Genomic DNA, 18,121 nt, shown 5'->3' on the forward strand with positions numbered 1-18,121 from the left:
GCTATAAGCTTTCATTTATTTGGAGTCAAACACAAATCTCATGCCATAGTGTAAATATAGCCACAAGCAGCAATCATAGGGGTCCAAGCACTATGGCCCATGAATCATTAGCTATCGAGTTGAAAATGTATCTTATGATGGGGTTTTAGAACAAAGTCTATCTTGGATCCCATTTAAATAGGGTTTGATAAAACATATCATAGTCATAGGTGCCAAAAGGGACGACTGCTTTAAAAGAAATCACTCATTAAAAGAGAATTGAAACCTGCCGTAAGTCATGTTAAAGCTATGTGGTGGTGTATGTGTGGACATCATTCAACATTTGAATTTGATGAATTGAATGTCATGCATGCCACAGGTTTGTGTGAACTGTTGTGCTTAAACTCTAATGTGAAAATGTATTTAAAAGTAAATAGCCTAAATCATTTAGGAATATTTTTGTAGAAAATATAAAAAATAGCCTATACGAAACACTACATAGAATTCTCGAAAAAACTGTAATATTAGCCTACTTAAGACTGCATGAAAAAAAAAAAAAAAGAGTAAATAAATGGAACAATTCTTGGGCCGCTAGTGGCCAACGTCGGTCGTGAGAGCCACAATCCTGCAGCAGGGTTTTGCTCCAACCCCGATAAAAACTCACCCGACATAGCGTTCTAACCAGACCTAGATTGGTTTATTCAGGTGTGTTTAATTAGGGTTGGAGCAAAAATCTCCAGGACCCTGCTATATGGTAGGCTATTGAAAAAAAATAGAAATGACAAAAGCACATAACAAAATTACTAAAATTAAAACGGATTCATAATTCAAAATATGAATAGCCTATAGGTCTAAATACTATAATAGCATATAAATAATAGTAAAATAACACTGAGACACTTAAAAGTAAATAATTCCGTTTATTCATCAGTTCGTCTTTATCACTTTACAATCCTGCTCTGATAGGAAGGTATTTGTCGCCATCATATGGTGTGATACTCGAACAACAGCGGAAAAGTAGGTCAAACTGTGGTGACGTCAGACGCAAAAGAGCGTCGCTGTATATTCCTCATCGATCGCAGGTGTCTCTCTACCGGTCACCGCGAAGCAGTTACAGTGCGTATTTAGGTAAAATCACCTTTAGTTCGCATTCATCCACAAAGTATTTTTTTCTGTGTTGTAATCGGGTTGACTGGATGTCTCAAGTATTTTCTTTAGAGACACATCTTTTAAAGCTAACTTAGCTAGTAATGTTTACTATTGGTTAAATTGTTGCTTGTCGCTAAGATAGTATTGTGATTTTGACACAGCAGTAACTTATTTGTAGAACTGTATCGATTAGTTTGTCTAACACCAAGAGAAAGCCCATAGCCAGCGGGAACTTCTGGACAATCATGTCATGTATTTACCGAACACTAATTCAGACTTCCTGTATGTTATTCTGACCCTAAAACCGTTTAACACGCGCTTTGAACTCTCTTGTCTAGTGCTTATTAAACTGAGGGTTTCGGTTGTGGTATTTTCAAACAATATACAGTCAATAAAACAGACATTTGCATTCAGGTATTTGTGCTTGGTTTCCTCAATCCTCTTATCAACAAAGTCACAGCAATGTCAGTGTTCCACATGCTCTCTCAATCTGTCGTGAACTCGGTAGTTTTCACGCAAGTAAGTTAATGTTGCTAGCTGTTACCCATAAAATACACAAAACAATCGTTTTAATCGTTGATGCACAGCAAACCAGTTTGGGCATTTTTAACCTGCAGGCTACAACAAAAAATTACATGTAGGCCTATACAATATATTTTAACAATTATTATTATTATCAAGTTGTTCTGGGATCTGTTTTTTTCCCCTTGTTTGCTAAGATACAATACCACACATTTCCTGTTTGAGGCTATTAATGGTAAATTATGCATACAATGCACATTAGGTACTTTACGTGTTGTTTACTATTAATAGCATGGAGATGTACTTTATTAGGTTAACTATTAACGCATGTCTTTTTTGTTCAGAATGACATTGGGAGCGATTGCCTCTGTGATCCTCGCCATAGGAGGAGCCGCAATGTTTTCTGCTCTTCATAAGATTGAGGAAGGACATGTGGGTGTTTACTACAGGTCAGTTGCTCAAGATTGTCCAATAATCTGCTCCCAGAACCAAGCAGATGCTGCACAGCATGTCAGTCTCTACTCTATGGCTTGTATAACTGTGTGTGCTTCTCTCCTCTCAGAGGTGGAGCTCTGCTGACCGCCACCAGTGGCCCTGGATTTCATCTAATGCTGCCGTTCATTACTTCATTCAAATCTGTACAGGTAAAAGGCAGACTTTTTATGTATAGTTAAACTCAGTTTTCTTTTTCTTATTGCATCCTCTCTCTTTTCGTAAAGACAACCCTACAAACAGATGAAGTAAAGAATGTTCCATGCGGCACAAGGTGAGGTTAATTGTTCATTTAATTAGAATCATGTGCATGCAAAGCAAGAGCAAGAAAGTCAGCGTTAGTGTAGGCGTTTGGGTTTTCTCTATTGCTACATACCAAACTTCGACTTTATTGGTGGAAATGCTTGCAGAACATCTAACAACCTCAGTCAAGACTATCACAATTCTGTTCCCTTATCATTTCCTGTCATCTCTCTACTGTTCTATAAAAGTAAAGTTGACAAAAGTCCAGATAAACTGGTTAAAGTCAAGTCACCTTTATTTATATAGTGCTTTTTACAATACAGATTGTTTCAAAGCAGCTTTACAGAGATAACAGGAAAATAATGCAAGAGAGTTTGTTTCCAGAAGAAGATTGCGTCACAGTCCAGCTTAAGTAAATTCAGTGATGATTAATAAAAAAAGTTATTAATTTAGTTAATTATATATATATATATATATATATATATATATATATATATATATATATATATATATATATATACATATACACACTACCGTTCAAAAGTTTGGGGTCAGTGAGAATTGTATTTTTATTTTTTGGAGGAAAGAAATTAATACTTTTATTTATCAAGGACAGTAAAGAGATTTATAATGTTACAAAAGATTCTATTTCAAACAAATGCTGTTCTTTTGAACTTCCTATTCATCAAAGAATCCTAAAAAAAAAAAAAAAACTGTACAACTGACAGACCAACAACTGTTTCAACATTGATAATAATAATAAATGTTTCTTGAGCATCAAATCCTCATATTATACTGATTTGTGAAGGATCATTTGACACTGAAGACACTGACACTGGTGATGCTGAAAATTCAGCTTTGATCACAGGAATAAATTACACTTTACTATATATTCACACAGAAAACAGCTGATTTACACTGGAATAATATTTAATACTATAACTGATTTCTGTTGTTTTTAATCAAATAAGCGCAGCCATGGTTAGCAGAAGAGAATTCTTTTAAAAGTATTTAAAATCGTACCGACCCCAAACTTTTGAACGGTAGTGTATATAAATATTAATTTATATATATATATATATAGCCACTTTGGAGAAAACCATGATGTCATCGTCCAGCTCAGTTCAGTTCTCATATAATGGTGTCAATACAGGCAGATCAATAATATTGTTGAATATTAAATGATTCAATATTAAAAATAAATCGCTTATTCTTCCCTGAGGTTTAACAGTAATTAATAATGTATTTATTGTATTTGATTATTATATGTACTTAAAGGTGCAGAAGTGATTTCTGATAAATGCTGTTGAAAATGAAATCAACATTTGCTAGATTGCCAAAATATTCTGTGTGTGTGTGTGTGTGCTAAAAAAATGTGTTTGGACATAGTAGTGGTGGTGTAAATATGAGAAAAAACAAAGTAGATTGGACCGATTCAAGCGGGACATTTGTAGAAAGACTGTAGAAACTAAAGAGAGATGGCTGAGATAATACCAAAGAGAAAAAGGTCAGAGGAATATAATTGGAGGAATGACCAGACAAGTGCTAGGAACCGCATTAATATTGGAAAAAAAATTCCAGCACTGGAGAGACGTTAGAGAGCGGGAAGGCCTGAAATTGGACACTGAGGTTGCTTTGTTTCTGCTCCACACGTAACATGAGTACTGTTGGTTTTTGCTATGTTTCACAGAAGATATGCTGTTGTTGTTGAATCACAGCTGATTCATCCACACTTGCGCGAGCTGTCTGATGCGCCAGCAGTTAGTGTTTGCTTGTTTTGCATAGCGTGTTTGTTATTTTGGGGGTGGAGGAATGAAGGGAGGGGTGTGTTTGTTTGGGTGTCGAGAATATCAAGAGTGTTTCTCAGTAATTGCTTACTGCAACTTTAATGTGGGTAAATATGTTATCATATGTTTCTATAAAGAATGCTGTTCAAAAGTTTGGGGTCAGTATTTTTGATGTTTTTGAAAGAAGATTATTAAGTTCACTAATGCTGCATTTATTTATTCAAAAATACAGTAAAGGCAAACAGTCTTATTGTGATATAGTATTACAATTTAAAATATTTTTTAAAAGTAATTTATTCATGTGATGGCAAGGCCATGGCATGGATGGCCTCATTACTCCAGTCTTCAGTGTCACATGGATGGTCCTTCAGAAATCATTCTAATATGATGATATTAGAAACTGCCCAAACAATAAATCACCAGGTTTAAATGGCTTCCCCCCAGAATTTTACAAACATTTTTGGTCAACTATTTCACCACAGTTTTATGTCAGCAGAAATTAAAAACAGCTCGTCTATCCCACAGCATATGAACACAGCACTAAACTCTGTCTTACTCAAACCAAATAAAGATCCGTCATTATGCACAAGATACAGATCCATATCCCTTATCAATACTGCCATGAAAAAAATAATTAGTAAAACCATAGCCTCACGGTTAGAAACAGTTATTTCAAGTCTTATTCATCCAGATCAAACAGATTTCATTAAAGGACGTCACTCATCAGACAACATACGTCGCTTATTTAATATCATGAATATCAGCAAACCAAAAAATACTACAATTATTGTATCACTAGACGCGGAAAAAGCATTTGACAAAGTCAATTGGAATTTTCTTTTTGCAACGTTACAAAAATTTGGTTTTGGAAAATCATTCATTCATTCATTGGATTAGAACATTGTATAGTACACCCAAGGCTTAAGTTATCACTAACGACATCATATCACTATCATTTCAGTTGCAACGAGGGACCAGACAAGTATGTCCACTCTCTCCACTCCTATTCGCATTATTCTTAGAGCCCTTAGCCGCCGCAATTAGACAAAATTATAATATCACTGGCTTTCCAACAAATCACTCATAAAATCTCACTATATGCAGGTGATATTTTACTGTACCTACAAAAACCAGAAAAGTCACTCATAGAAGTTATCAATATCATTAGGATTATACAATAAACTGGTCAAAATCTACAAATCTACCAATAAATAAAACATTACAATGTATAGAACATCAGAATATCCCATTTAATATAGGCAATATCACATACTTGGGAATACACATCTCTCCCAACCTATCAGACTTATTTAATCTTAATTTCATTCCATTACTTAAATATATAGAAGATTATTTAAAACGTTGGATGAATTGGAAGAATCTCTGCAATAAAAATGGTCATATTACCAAAAATTAACTACCTATTTACAACGATACCAATCCAACCCACTAAGAAATGGCTAGACACATTAAATAGCAAGATAAATAAATTCTACTGGAAAAATTAAAAAATAAGAATAAGCATTACCACATTACAGAAAAACAAAGATATGGGAGGATTAGGGGCACCCAACTTTCACCATTATCTGCACAACAGATCTCTTACAATATCTCTGCAAATGGATAAACGGCAATCATACCCATAACCCATAGTTAGACTTAGAACAGGCAGATTTTTAAAAGATTTCATTATCCGACTTACCATACATTACTGATGTAATTAAGGCTCATAATTTATGCAATAACATGAAAATCCGTAAAACATTATTAGCATGGTGGAAAAGTAATCAAATAACTCATAAGCCAATAACACCACACTCCTTCTCTCCTATATGGCATAACCCAGATTTTACCACTAATAAATCTTCATTTATTAATGAAAAATGGAAAATTGCTGGCTTCACACATTTACATCATCTGTTCTTTTTTCAGAATTAATAGAAAAATATCATTTTGGCAAAGATCAGTAGTTTTATTACATACAAATTAATCATGCTATTAGAACTAAGATTGGCAACCTTCCTAAAACTCTACCTCTTATTGAAAAAATAAATAAAAAATCAGCAACACAAAAAAATTACCATCCAAATTATACACTATATTAACAAATACAGATACAACATATCAGGCAGATACCTATTAAACAATGGGAAAATGACCTTAACATAATCACAGATGTCAATTTCTGGAAACAAGTCTGCTTAAATACATTTAGTTTACGGTAAGCAGAAATACAAATATAAATAAATATAAATATAAATAAAATCAGTATTACACAATGGCAACTGCTATTAATAGACCATTATCAAAGAAAAACAGACAGCTATCCTCAAACACAAAATAACTAAATTTAAACAAATATTTGGCACCATTACAGAATACCTAAACATTAGTGTGCCTCACCAATTACCTATATTACGTAAAACACGCATATCATGCAATGCTATTGAATACAGCCGAATATACTTATAACCTGTATTAATATATCAGGAAATGTAAAGGATAAAGACATCTGATATATTCGTGGTATTGTTTTGCATTTTACTAGTTAGTATATTATGTATGTGTAAGGCATGTATGTATGCCTAAGACATTTTATTATTATTGTTATTAATATTTCTATTATTAGGTATATGGGTATATATAACTATATGAAGGTGTGTGTGTGTGTGTGTGAGTGTGTCTGTATATATGCATGTATGGGTGTGTAATGTTTGTCGGTGTAAATGTGTATATTATATGTATGTATTCTGCAATTACTTTGAATTACCTTTAACTGTTGCTATATGATTTGTGTGAAGGGCTTTAAAGGCATGAACTACACATATATCTAGCATATAAGTACCGTTTTTATCTTTTTTTTCTCCCCTTTCTTTTCTATAAACCCATCATCGATGCCACTACCACAACTACACTCACCTAAAGGATTATTAGGAACACCTGTTCAATTTCTCATTAATGCAATTATCTAATCAACCAATCACATGGTAGTTGCTTCAATGCATTTAGGGGTGTGGTCCTGGTCAAGACAATCTCCTGAACTCCAAACTGAATGTCAGAATGGGAAAGAAAGGTGATTTAACCCTCTGGGGACCAGAAACGCGCCGGCGCGTTTTGCTCGTTTTTTTTCACATAGCAGAAAAATAGACTTAAAGTACTACCATCATTTCTGTTCATATAGAGTTAAGAAATATGAGAAAATAATCTGTTAAATGTCTACTTTTTTATGTGCCCACATACAATCGAAATAAAATATTGTGCTTTTGTAAAATAAAGAAAATAAACAGGGTGTGCGTTCTGCCTCTCGGTCACCGTGAACTTTTTTTCTGGAGCACGTCTCTAATCTTCAACACAACTCAGCTAATACTATTCACCCAGCCATGAGCAATATATCTTTTAAATCATTTGAGTTTGTACTTTTAAATGATCCAATTCAAAACTAAAATTATTATTCTCCGTTTATGTCATCTATATAAAAAGAGAGACGTGTCAGCCCGTCTCATTATCGTTCTCTCAGCTGATTATCTCTGGTAATGTGACACGCCCACGGAGAGCACGCGCTATTCAAACGCAAATATGTGAAGCAACACATTGAGACGCGTTAACGCCCATAAACTCTGAAAACACACATTATTTTTTAGTCAGATTAATCTACTGTCGTCTTGCGCGGCTATATGAGGAACAATCCTGGGACATTTACCACTGGGTTTATTTCGAGGATGAACAGATTCAGCTGAGAAGTAAGTGTTTTTTGCAAGTGCTTTGTTCTAATCGCGATATAGAATAACGTAGTGTCTGTAAACGGAAAAATAGCATACTGTTAAATGTGAATCATGTTTGTGTGTGTGTGTGTGTGAATGAATGAATGAATGAACGCACAGATACGCACTGTTACAGACTAAATAACAGACAACATTTCGTTGACTCGTTTTGGATAAAGTTTTTACTCTAAAATAGACATAAAATAAGCTTTTTTAGGAGTTTCTGCTCATATGTTAAATATATAGTATGTTTTGTCAATAAACTAATCAACTAAGATGTTATAGTGTTTGTTCAAGCTATATCAAAATAATGAATCCTCAACTTTGAAATATGTATGATCAAACTAAGACATTTATGGAGAAAGACAATTTTCTTTTCACATTTACATTTACATTTATTCATTTAGCAGACGCTTTTATCCAAAGCGACTTACAAATGAGAACAATAGAAGCAGTTAAACTAACAGTAGGACAACAATACGTAAGTGCTATAACCCCTCTCAGTTTAATTTTAGTGCAGTTTTTTTTTTTTTTTTTTTTTTTTTATTTTTTTATTATAGAATAGAAGAGAAGAGAAAGTGTTAATTCTACTGAATCAAGTGCTGCCGAAAAATATATGTCTTCAGCAGTTTCTTGAAAGTGGCTACTGACTCAGAAGCTCTAGTTGAGTTAGGCAGATCATTCCACCAACAGGGAACAGCCATGGTAAAGGTCCGAGAGAGAGATTTTGTGCCTCTTTGAGATGGTACCACAAGACGACATTCGCTAGCAGAGCGCAGGTTTCTGGATGGCACATAAGTCTGAAGTAATGAGTTTAGGTAAGAGGGAGCAGTGCCAGTGGTTGTTCTGTAGGCAAACGTCAGTGACTTGAATTTAATGCGAGCGGCAACTGGCAACCAGTGCAATTGTGTGAGGAGAGGAGTGACGTGACTTTTCAAGATGTTTCCAACTCTAACTTTGAACTTTGAACTGAAATAAAACCATGTCTATATGGTGAAGGGTGTGTGATAGAAGTGTCCAGACGTATGCACCCTGTATTTTCCTTATATAAATCCAAACAATCTAAAAGCCATTCTTTTTTAAATCTCCTCATTCTTTGTGCAAGGCTCCTGTAATGATATGGCCTGATAGCACCTAATAGGGCCATTATGGGAGGGTCTTTGTCTTTCTCAGGTGTGGAATGCCACACATATTAATAAGAGATCACGCCTTCTGCATAAAGCTTTCTCAAACAAAACACGTCATTAAAAATGTAAAAGACTTTATTGACTTATCTGAATGAGTAGTCAGGATGATTCTCACATAGTTTTGGAGCAAATATTCTAGGCTATGTGATACAATTTTCAAAAGTCTTGTGAAGAAATAATCAATATGTGTTTTGTGGTCTTATTTCAGCAACTTTCATTTTTATTTTTTTCAATAACCACGCATAAACATTATTCTATTAAAAATACAAACATGTACATACATGTTGCTCAGATATCATGGTAGCCAAGTTTGTGCTATATAGAGTGAATTTACACCTTTGCCATTAACATGTTTATAAATAACTGAAAAAAGCACAAATGTCAGTGCATGTCAAAACATCCCAAGGGCCCCAAAAACACTCTGGTCCCCAGAGGGTTAAGCAATTTTGAGCGTGGCATGGTTGTTGGTGCCAGACGGGCCGGTCTGAGTATTTCACAATCTGCTCAGTTACTGGGATTTTCACGCACAACTATTTCTAGGGTTTACAAAGAATGGTGTGAAAAGGGAAAAACATCCAGTATGCGGCAGTCCTGTGTAGGGGTGGGAATCTCTAGGCACCTCACGATTCGATTCGATTACGATTCAGAGGGCTGCGATTCGATGCTAAATCGATTATCAGAATCTTTTTTTTGTGTGTGTGTGACTATAAATACTTTGCTTTAAAAGTACAAAGTAATGACCCATAAAGAATTAACGTACAATATATTTTATTAACATTGCAAAGAACCAACAGGAAAATACATGTGTGTCTGAACTAGCAGCATATTTGTAGTAAATTAATAATATAACAACGACCGGTGTTGTGCCGAATTTCGACTCCCTGCCAAATTATTACCCCCCTCGTTGAAATCAGTACCTGATTGCCTAATCCTAACCCCACCCCTAATCCTAACTCCTCCCCCACAACTAATCCTAAACCTACCATACTAGGGGGGTAATAATTTGGCGGGGGTCAGAATTCGGCACCACACCGGTAACGTTACAGCCGAGTGTTTTTCCTCCTCTGGCTGGAAACGTGTCATTTGGCTTCATGTGTCTTGTTTCCGAAATATTTTAGTTTTACTCTACAAAGCTTACAACTAGTGTGGCTCTTGTCCAGCTCCTTTCCCCCTTCAACTTCAGAAGCCAAAATATTTCCACACGTCAGCTTTTAACGAGGAGGGTGTTTGGATTTGGCGCTCAGCCATCGCGTCCGCGTCTGTTATGTGCACGCCACAGACGGTCCGGCCACTGCACTTCCGCGCTTCAGAGTTCCGTCTTTCGCGTTCCGTCAATATTACGTTATTATAAATATATATCTAAAAAAATTTTTTTTTTTTTGAAAATCGATTTTTTACAATTGTGAATCGATTCAGAATCGTCCACGTCCGCATCGCGATGCATCTAAGAATCGATTTTTTCCCCCACCCCTAGTCCTGTGGGCGAAAATGCCTTGTTGATGCTAGAGGTCAGAGGAGAATGGGCCGACTGATTCAAGCTGATAGAAGAGCAACTTTGACTGAAATAACCACTCGTTACAACCGAGGTATGCAGCAAAGCATTTGTGAAGCCACAACACGCACAACCTTGAGGTGGATGGGCTACAACAGCAGAAGACCCCACCGGGTACCACTCATCTCCACTACAAATAGGAAAAAGAGGCTACAATTTGCAAGAGCTCACCAAAATTGGACAGTTGAAGACTGGAAAAATGTTGCCTGGTCTGATGAGTCTCGATTTCTGTTGAGACATTCAGATGGTAGAGTCAGAATTTGGCGTAAACAGAATGAGAACATGCCTTGTTACCACTGTGCAGGCTGGTGGTGGTGGTGTAATGGTGTGGGGGATGTTTTCTTGGCGCACTTTAGGCCCCTTAGTGCCAATTTGGGCATCGTTTAAATGCCACAGCCTACCTGAGCATTGTTTCTGACCATGTCCATCCCTTTATGGCCACCATGTACCCATCCTCTGATGGCTACTTCCAGCAGGATAATGCACCATGACACAAACCTCGAATCATTTCAAATTGGTTTCTTGAACATGACAATGAGTTCACTGTACTAAAATGGCCCCCACAGTCACCAGATCTCAACCCAATAGAGCATCTTTGGGATGTGGTGGAACGGGAGCTTCGTGCCCTGGATGTGCATCCCACAAATCTCCATCAACTGCAAGATGCTATCCTATCAATATGGGCCAACATTTCTAAAGAATGCTTTCAGCACCTTGTTGAATCAATGCCACGTAGAATTAAAGGAGAACTCCGGCGCAAAATGAACCTTTGGTCTAATTACACATTGTTACCTAGTCAACCGTTATCTGAGATTTGTTTTCATGATTATCGAATGTAAATAGTTTTATCTCTAAAAACAGTTTAGCCTATAAAGCTAGTATAACGCTAGTAAATTGGGCATAGTGTAATGACAAATAAAAATCGCTTGTTAATACCACTAACAAGGCTGAAAATAGACCCACACTAACACGGTAGCATAATGAGGGTCCCTACCTTCAAACCGAAGCATTGAGAACTTTGTGAGTGTACAGACAGTTTAATAAGAAGATATTTTAAACATACAGTCAACTTCGCGTATACAGGCAGAAGCCATCTTTGAAATGCAGTCTTTACCAGTCGATCTACGAACGCCGATCCAAGCCTGCTGTTCGCGCTCACCTTATCACAACTTATAGCTCGTTCACATTCTCACCAGCACACTTGGATCGGCGTTCGTAGATCGACTGGTAAAGGCTGTATTTCAAAGATGGCTTCTGCCTGTATACGCGAAGTTGACTGTATGTTTAAAATATCTTCTTATTAAACTGTCTGGACACTGACAAAGTTCTCAATGCTTCGGTTTGAAGGTAGGGACCCTCATTATGCTACCGTGTTAGTGTGGGGCTATTTTGAGCCTTGTTAGTGTTATTAACAAGCGATTTTTATTTGTCATTACACTATGCCCAATATACTAGCGTTATACTAGCTTTATAGGCTAAACTGTTTGTAGAGATAAAACTATTTACATTCGATAATCATGAAAACAAATCTCAGATAACGGTTGACTAGGTAACAATGTGTAATTAAACCAAAGGTTCATTTTGCGCCAGAGTTCTCCTTTAAGGCAGTTCTGAAGGCGAAAGGGGGTCAAACACAATATTAGTATGGTGTTCCTAATAATCCTTTAGGTGAGTGTATATCACAATCATAACTACATATTTAGAATTTTCTTTTTTTCTATTTTCTTTTCCTTTCTTCCTCCTTTCTATTCTTCTTTTTCTCACCCTTCCTTGGTCTCCTAGTAAAAGAACAACATTTACTTGAAATAGAAAACTTGTAACATTATAAATGTCTTTACTGTTGTTTTTTATTGATTTAATGGGACTAAATACTTTTTAAATTACAGCTGGCATAGCACAAGGTCACAAAACAGATTGTCTTGTATCGCTGATCATCTCAGACACATGCTGTTGTGAGGGAGACCCTGCGTGAGATTTATTTTAGAAATAGATTTTCACACTCATTCATATATGGCAACATGTTGTTTTCCTTTGCAGTGGAGGTGTAATTATCTACTTTGATCAGATTGAGGTGGTGAACTACCTTGTTCCCTCAGCAGGTAACATGATTTTGTTGTCATTTATAATGTAGAACTGCATTAAAAGGCTATCGTTGGGGGTGGACAACTGGGAACATTTTCCTGGCCTTGTAACATGGGAGGGCCCACTAAAGAGCCTTTTTGGCATAGCCTGCTTGCTCATAAATATTGTATCCCGCTCCCCATGAATTTACGGGACGAGTCAGATTATAACTGGCATTTATTTGATGTGCCCTAATCATCTCTTCCTTAACATCATTGTCTGTTCTGCTGCAGTTTATGGCATTGTGAGAAATTTCACTGCTGACTATGACAAAGCCCTGATTTTCAACAAGGTTCACCATGAGCTGAATCAGTTCTGTAGTGTGCACTCACTTCAGGAGGTCTACATAGGTCTATTTGGTAAGTGTTGTGTTGCTATACCGTTTTAAATGATTTTATATAATTAAACTTGTTAATAGTTTTCTGCTTTAAGACCCATATTTCAAAGCAAGGGTCTCTTCCTTGCAGCTGACAGCAACTGCCTCACAAAAGACTCTCATTGAAAGTGCATTTCTGTACACGCAGTTTTTTGCCCTTCAAACTGATGGGTGAATTTAAATAATTGTATGCATATTTTTCTCTACTAAAATGTCTAAGACACCCTGAATGCACAATATAATTCACTAGGAAGGTGTAGGAAATAGAAAATATGATTTTTTTTTCATAATGAAACACCTTAACAGTAATTAATTTGGATTTTCTTTAGCTCTAGAAATGCATGTTAAAAATGTTGCAGTGAGAAGTTCATAATTTCTAAAATAAATGCACTTCACAATGGTGTGAGGGGATTACAGCCCTCTAGTGGTGATGTGGCGATGTTGCACATGAGACTAGAATTCACCCAAATAGTATTGTAGTACATAAAGAATTTTTATTTTTGGACGAACTATGCCTTTTCTATTGTAATCATAATACATAATATAATGTAATGATAATATTTTTTAAAAATTCAGATACTATTGATTTTGCAATGAATATATAGCCATTGCTGCTGATATGGCAATAAATCATAAAGAAAGTAAATATTTGCAGCTGTGATGAGAAAATGAGTTAAGTTCTGTGTATCATTCATAAAGTGACCTGTTGATTCTTCTCCTGCCTTAGATCAAATAGATGAGAATCTAAAGCTCACGCTACAGGAGGATCTTACCAACATGGCACCTGGACTCATCATTCAGGTGGGATTCATCATTTTTTGGCAATTTACCGGTAGTCTGTTTTCTGCTCCAATTCACAGAGTTCTGTTCTTGTCAACATTCTATCTTCTGTACATGTTATACATTAGTGCTTAGTTAAAAGGATAGTTCACCCAAAAATGAAAATTAGCCCATGATTTACTCACCCTGAAGCCATCCTAGGTGTATATGACATTCTTCTTTCAGACAATACAATCGGGGTTATATTAAAAAATGTCCTGGCTCTTCCAAGCTTTATAATGGCAGTGAATGGCTGTATGTCTGTGGAAATCCATCAAAGCGCATCTATTCATGATTAAAGTCCTCCACGCGTGTTCAGGGGTTAATAAAGGCCTTCTGAAGTGAAGCGATGCGTTCGTGTAAGAAAAATATCCATATTTAAAACTTTATTGACTAAAATAACTAGCTTCCGGAAGACGGCTGTACGCATTGATTTACGCCAAAAGAGTAACTGGAACTATACACTGGAACACTATAACTCCGATTGTATTGTCTGAAAGAAGAATGTCATATACACCTAGGAATGCTTCAGGGTGAGTAAATCATGGGCTAATTTTCATTTTTGAACTATCCCTTTAAACGGGTCCTTCGAATTCAGGAAAAATAACCATGGTCTTTCATAATTTATTACAAAAACATTCAAGACTTTATCTGGTTTTCATTTTGTAAGACCAGAGATAAGTTGCTGAATATAACCTCTTTGTGTATTTGTGCATGTGTTTGTCTTTCATTGTTTAGCTTTGGTTTGGCAGGTATCTGATTTCCTTCATCAAATCCCTTTGGTGCAGATTAACCAAGTTTTCACATACTCGAGCAAAGACGCTTAAAACAGCCTTCCTCGTAATAAACTGTGCAAGCAGTAGATTTCCATTGTTACTGTTTCTCATCTATTAGCACTAAAAATGTGCAAGTCATCAGCTTGTTGGTACAACACTGAGATCATTAGTAACGTGATTCAAGCTTCCTTGTAGCCTGAATATTCTAATGGAGCCTTTGTGGGTAATGTGTCATTCACTTGATGCACGATGAGCTGTGAGTCACATGAGGAGTATGTAAACATGTCCACTAATTTTGTTCCAAGATCCATTTGTTCTGACTCCTTTCCCAAGGCCCTTGCAGCAAAAAGTCTGTCTGTCTTTAACTTTTTTCTCTTACTCTCTCCTCTGTTCCTCTACCCGTAAGCAGGCAGTCCGTGTTACCAAACCAAACATTCCAGAAAGCATACGCAGGAACTATGAATTAATGTGAGTTTGAGAACCTTTTGCATGTAATAGCTGTTGATGATCTTATTGTGTTACAACCAGGACCCAAAATTAACTAACACTAACACAGTGAGTGAATGTAGTGGTAATAATTGTTTCTAACTGGCCTTGATTTATATTATGCCTCTATGACAAAGGAATGATTCTTCTTACTATTTTTTCTATTAATTAATAATCCTGCATATTAGTGACACACAGTACAGGTTGTTAAGTTACTCACAGCATATCATACACAAAATACGCCACTCGCAGTACTGGAGAAAAAAAGTGCACAAATATGTATTTTCTGCATTTGTTTGTGTATTTTTATATATTTCACTCTCACCATTAGGCCCAGACAGAATGTATAATGTTGCCAGTTTGGCAAGTAACTTTGTACTTGCATATGAGTCTACATTTTGGACCCTGGTTACAGCATAACTTGTCATTCTATATCTAAACTGCAACACTGTATTTTGGTCTAAAGTAAGAATATTCTGTCAGTCCTTATCAATTGAGCTTGATTGAAACAGAATCTCTCTTTGTCTTTATTTTGTGTGTCTTCTCAGGGAGAGTGAGAGAACAAAGTTACTGATTGCGGCTCAGACACAGAAGGTGGTAGAGAAGGAGGCAGAGACGGAGAGGAAAAAGGCTGTCATTGGTGAACAAAGATGTTTTTCTTAATACTCCGCCTCATTAGCATGTTCAGTTGTGTGGTTTGGATACCAATGAAGTTGTTGCTTATTTAAAAGTAAAAGAATGTTGCTCTACTTTTTTCCTGTCTGCAGAGGCAGAGAAGGTGGCACAAGTGGCTGAAATCAAATATGGCCAGAAAGTTATGGAAAAAGAAACAGAGAAAAAGATATCAGAAATTGAAGGTAGGTGAATGTGTGTTCATGTTCCCTCAGAGGTTCAAGACTGCAATGTAGGAGAATAAAAACTGTTTGGATTAACCATATGGGCATGTGGGCCCTGATTTGATCTAAATATAAAATTAACAATGGTCAGGGTTTGGAAGAAATGACCTCATAGCATTATATACCCATTTCATAAATTAAATATAAAATTAAATGCAAAAGTTCTGGTTGAGTAAGATTGTCGGCAAGCTCGATTTTTTTCTTTTCACATAGCCTTAAACCTGAAGTGTCCCGCCTTACTAAGCAACCACTGAATGGAATAACACACTAATCACAACTCCTAACAAGTGTTGAGTAATCCCTCTAAAACGGAGTGTACCGCCAGCAGGCGCCACCTAGCTGCGATAAAAATAATAATAATATTTTTCAAAAACATTGCCTTGATCAACTTAAAATAGGTGTCATTTGAAAGCTTAGAGTCAGAAATTTACAATGAATGTAGTCATTTTGATAAACTCCTAAGTAGTCCTGAGTTATTTGCTGATAAATAGAAAAAAAATGTTTTCATAATTTATGAAGTACTTTTTTGTACTACATACTGCAATATGTCAAATACATCATACAGCTCAGATATGTGCCATATGTCATTTGAAAGGTCTCAATGAGTAGAATACAACAAGCATAATTGTTTCGGGCTTTTTACTAAACTTCAGTGAGGTTTTGTACAAGAAATTCTTAATGTTTAATGCTCGTAACTTCATTAAACATGCTCTGATTGTGGGAAATGACACATCATTATTTACAGCAGATTCGTACGATTAAAATTAAAACATAATCCATCACTCAGAACTAAAGATATTCCTCATGGAGTTCTAACACAAAAATAATCCACAGACACACGTAGCCAAGCAAGGTAGTTTAGACTTGGCCTTTTCACTCGTATCTTCATGAAACATACATCGATCATGAAAAATGACACATTGTTATTTACAGCAGGAGCTCACGATTAAAAAGAGCCCAAACAATATATTAAATATATTCATAAATCAGATCTAAAGATATTCCTCATGGCGTTCTAAATACCACAGACGTACCTAGCCAAGTATATACTGATGAAGTACTTGCGTTGGTTTTTCGCTTATAACTACATGAAACGTGCACAGATCGTAGAATATTGCACAACATTTTTTTCAGCAGACTCTCACAATTAAAAAGAGCTCAAACTCACCATAATCCATCACTCAGATCTAAAGATATTCCTTATGGACTTCTAACACATGAAGTTGCACTATGCGCACCAATGAAGTAGCAGTGATGTGATGCTATGTTGTTTTGATGTCACGTTTCAGCTCATAACTCAATGAACAGCACAGATTGTGATAAATCGAACACCTTTATTGACAGCAGATTCTCACGATAACAAAGAGCCCAAACACAACATAATCCATTGCGTTGATCGCGAGATATACCTCACGAAGTTATGCATACTTGGCTAAAAAACATGTCTCTCATCTTTCCGGGATGCAATGTGTTTTCCAATGTTCCAGGAACCATCCGCGCTTTTTTTCAAACGTGGAATAACACAAAATATGTGTCATTTGAAAGCTTAGAGTCTGAACTTTACAGTGAATGTAGCCAATTTGAAAAACTCCCAAGTAGTGCCGAGTTATTTGCTGATAAATAGATTTTTTTTATTTTTATAATCTATAAAATACTTTTCTGTACTATGTACTGCAATGTGTCAAAAACATCTTACAGCTCATGAAACATTCACAGATCGGTGAAAATGGCACATCATTTTTTACAGCATATTATTATAATTAAAATGAGCCCAAAATGAACATAATCTATTGCGTTTATGACAAGATATTCTCCATGGAGGAACAATTTCAAAAATGCCCATTAGGGGGCGTCAAGAACTGAACAAACAGGCTACATTGGTTCCAAATGCTGTAACTTTTGATTCCTTTATCCAATCACCACAAAATTTGATCCAGATGCAGCTCACATGTAGAGGGACTTCACCAAAAAAAAA

The 18,121-nt window shown here is 36.0% G+C and overlaps 1 protein-coding gene across 2 annotated transcripts in view; it reads left to right on the forward strand.

Moving 5' to 3' along the window:
• Window positions 1–911: 911 nt before the first annotated feature.
• Window positions 912–18,121, forward strand: part of erlin2 (ER lipid raft associated 2) — a 28,118-nt gene continuing 10,908 nt past the window's right edge. Inside the window, exons 1-10 of one of the 2 annotated variants that reach the window (XM_056241373.1) lie at window positions 912–1,107; window positions 1,995–2,099; window positions 2,213–2,294; window positions 2,370–2,416; window positions 12,710–12,771; window positions 13,027–13,152; window positions 13,897–13,970; window positions 15,174–15,232; window positions 15,799–15,890; window positions 16,018–16,107. In XM_056241373.1, coding sequence (XP_056097348.1) covers window positions 1,996–2,099; window positions 2,213–2,294; window positions 2,370–2,416; window positions 12,710–12,771; window positions 13,027–13,152; window positions 13,897–13,970; window positions 15,174–15,232; window positions 15,799–15,890; window positions 16,018–16,107 — 736 coding nt within the window. In that variant the 5' untranslated portion in view covers window positions 912–1,107; window position 1,995. The remainder of the gene's footprint in view (window positions 1,108–1,994; window positions 2,100–2,212; window positions 2,295–2,369; window positions 2,417–12,709; window positions 12,772–13,026; window positions 13,153–13,896; window positions 13,971–15,173; window positions 15,233–15,798; window positions 15,891–16,017; window positions 16,108–18,121) is intronic. The other variant, XM_056241374.1, reaches the window with a different exon arrangement.

The sequence above is a fragment of the Rhinichthys klamathensis genome, unplaced genomic scaffold (genome assembly GCF_029890125.1).
Source record: "Rhinichthys klamathensis goyatoka isolate OS25496 unplaced genomic scaffold, OSU_Roscu_1.1 h1tg000639l_1, whole genome shotgun sequence".
NCBI classification, from domain to species: domain Eukaryota; kingdom Metazoa; phylum Chordata; class Actinopteri; order Cypriniformes; family Leuciscidae; genus Rhinichthys; species Rhinichthys klamathensis.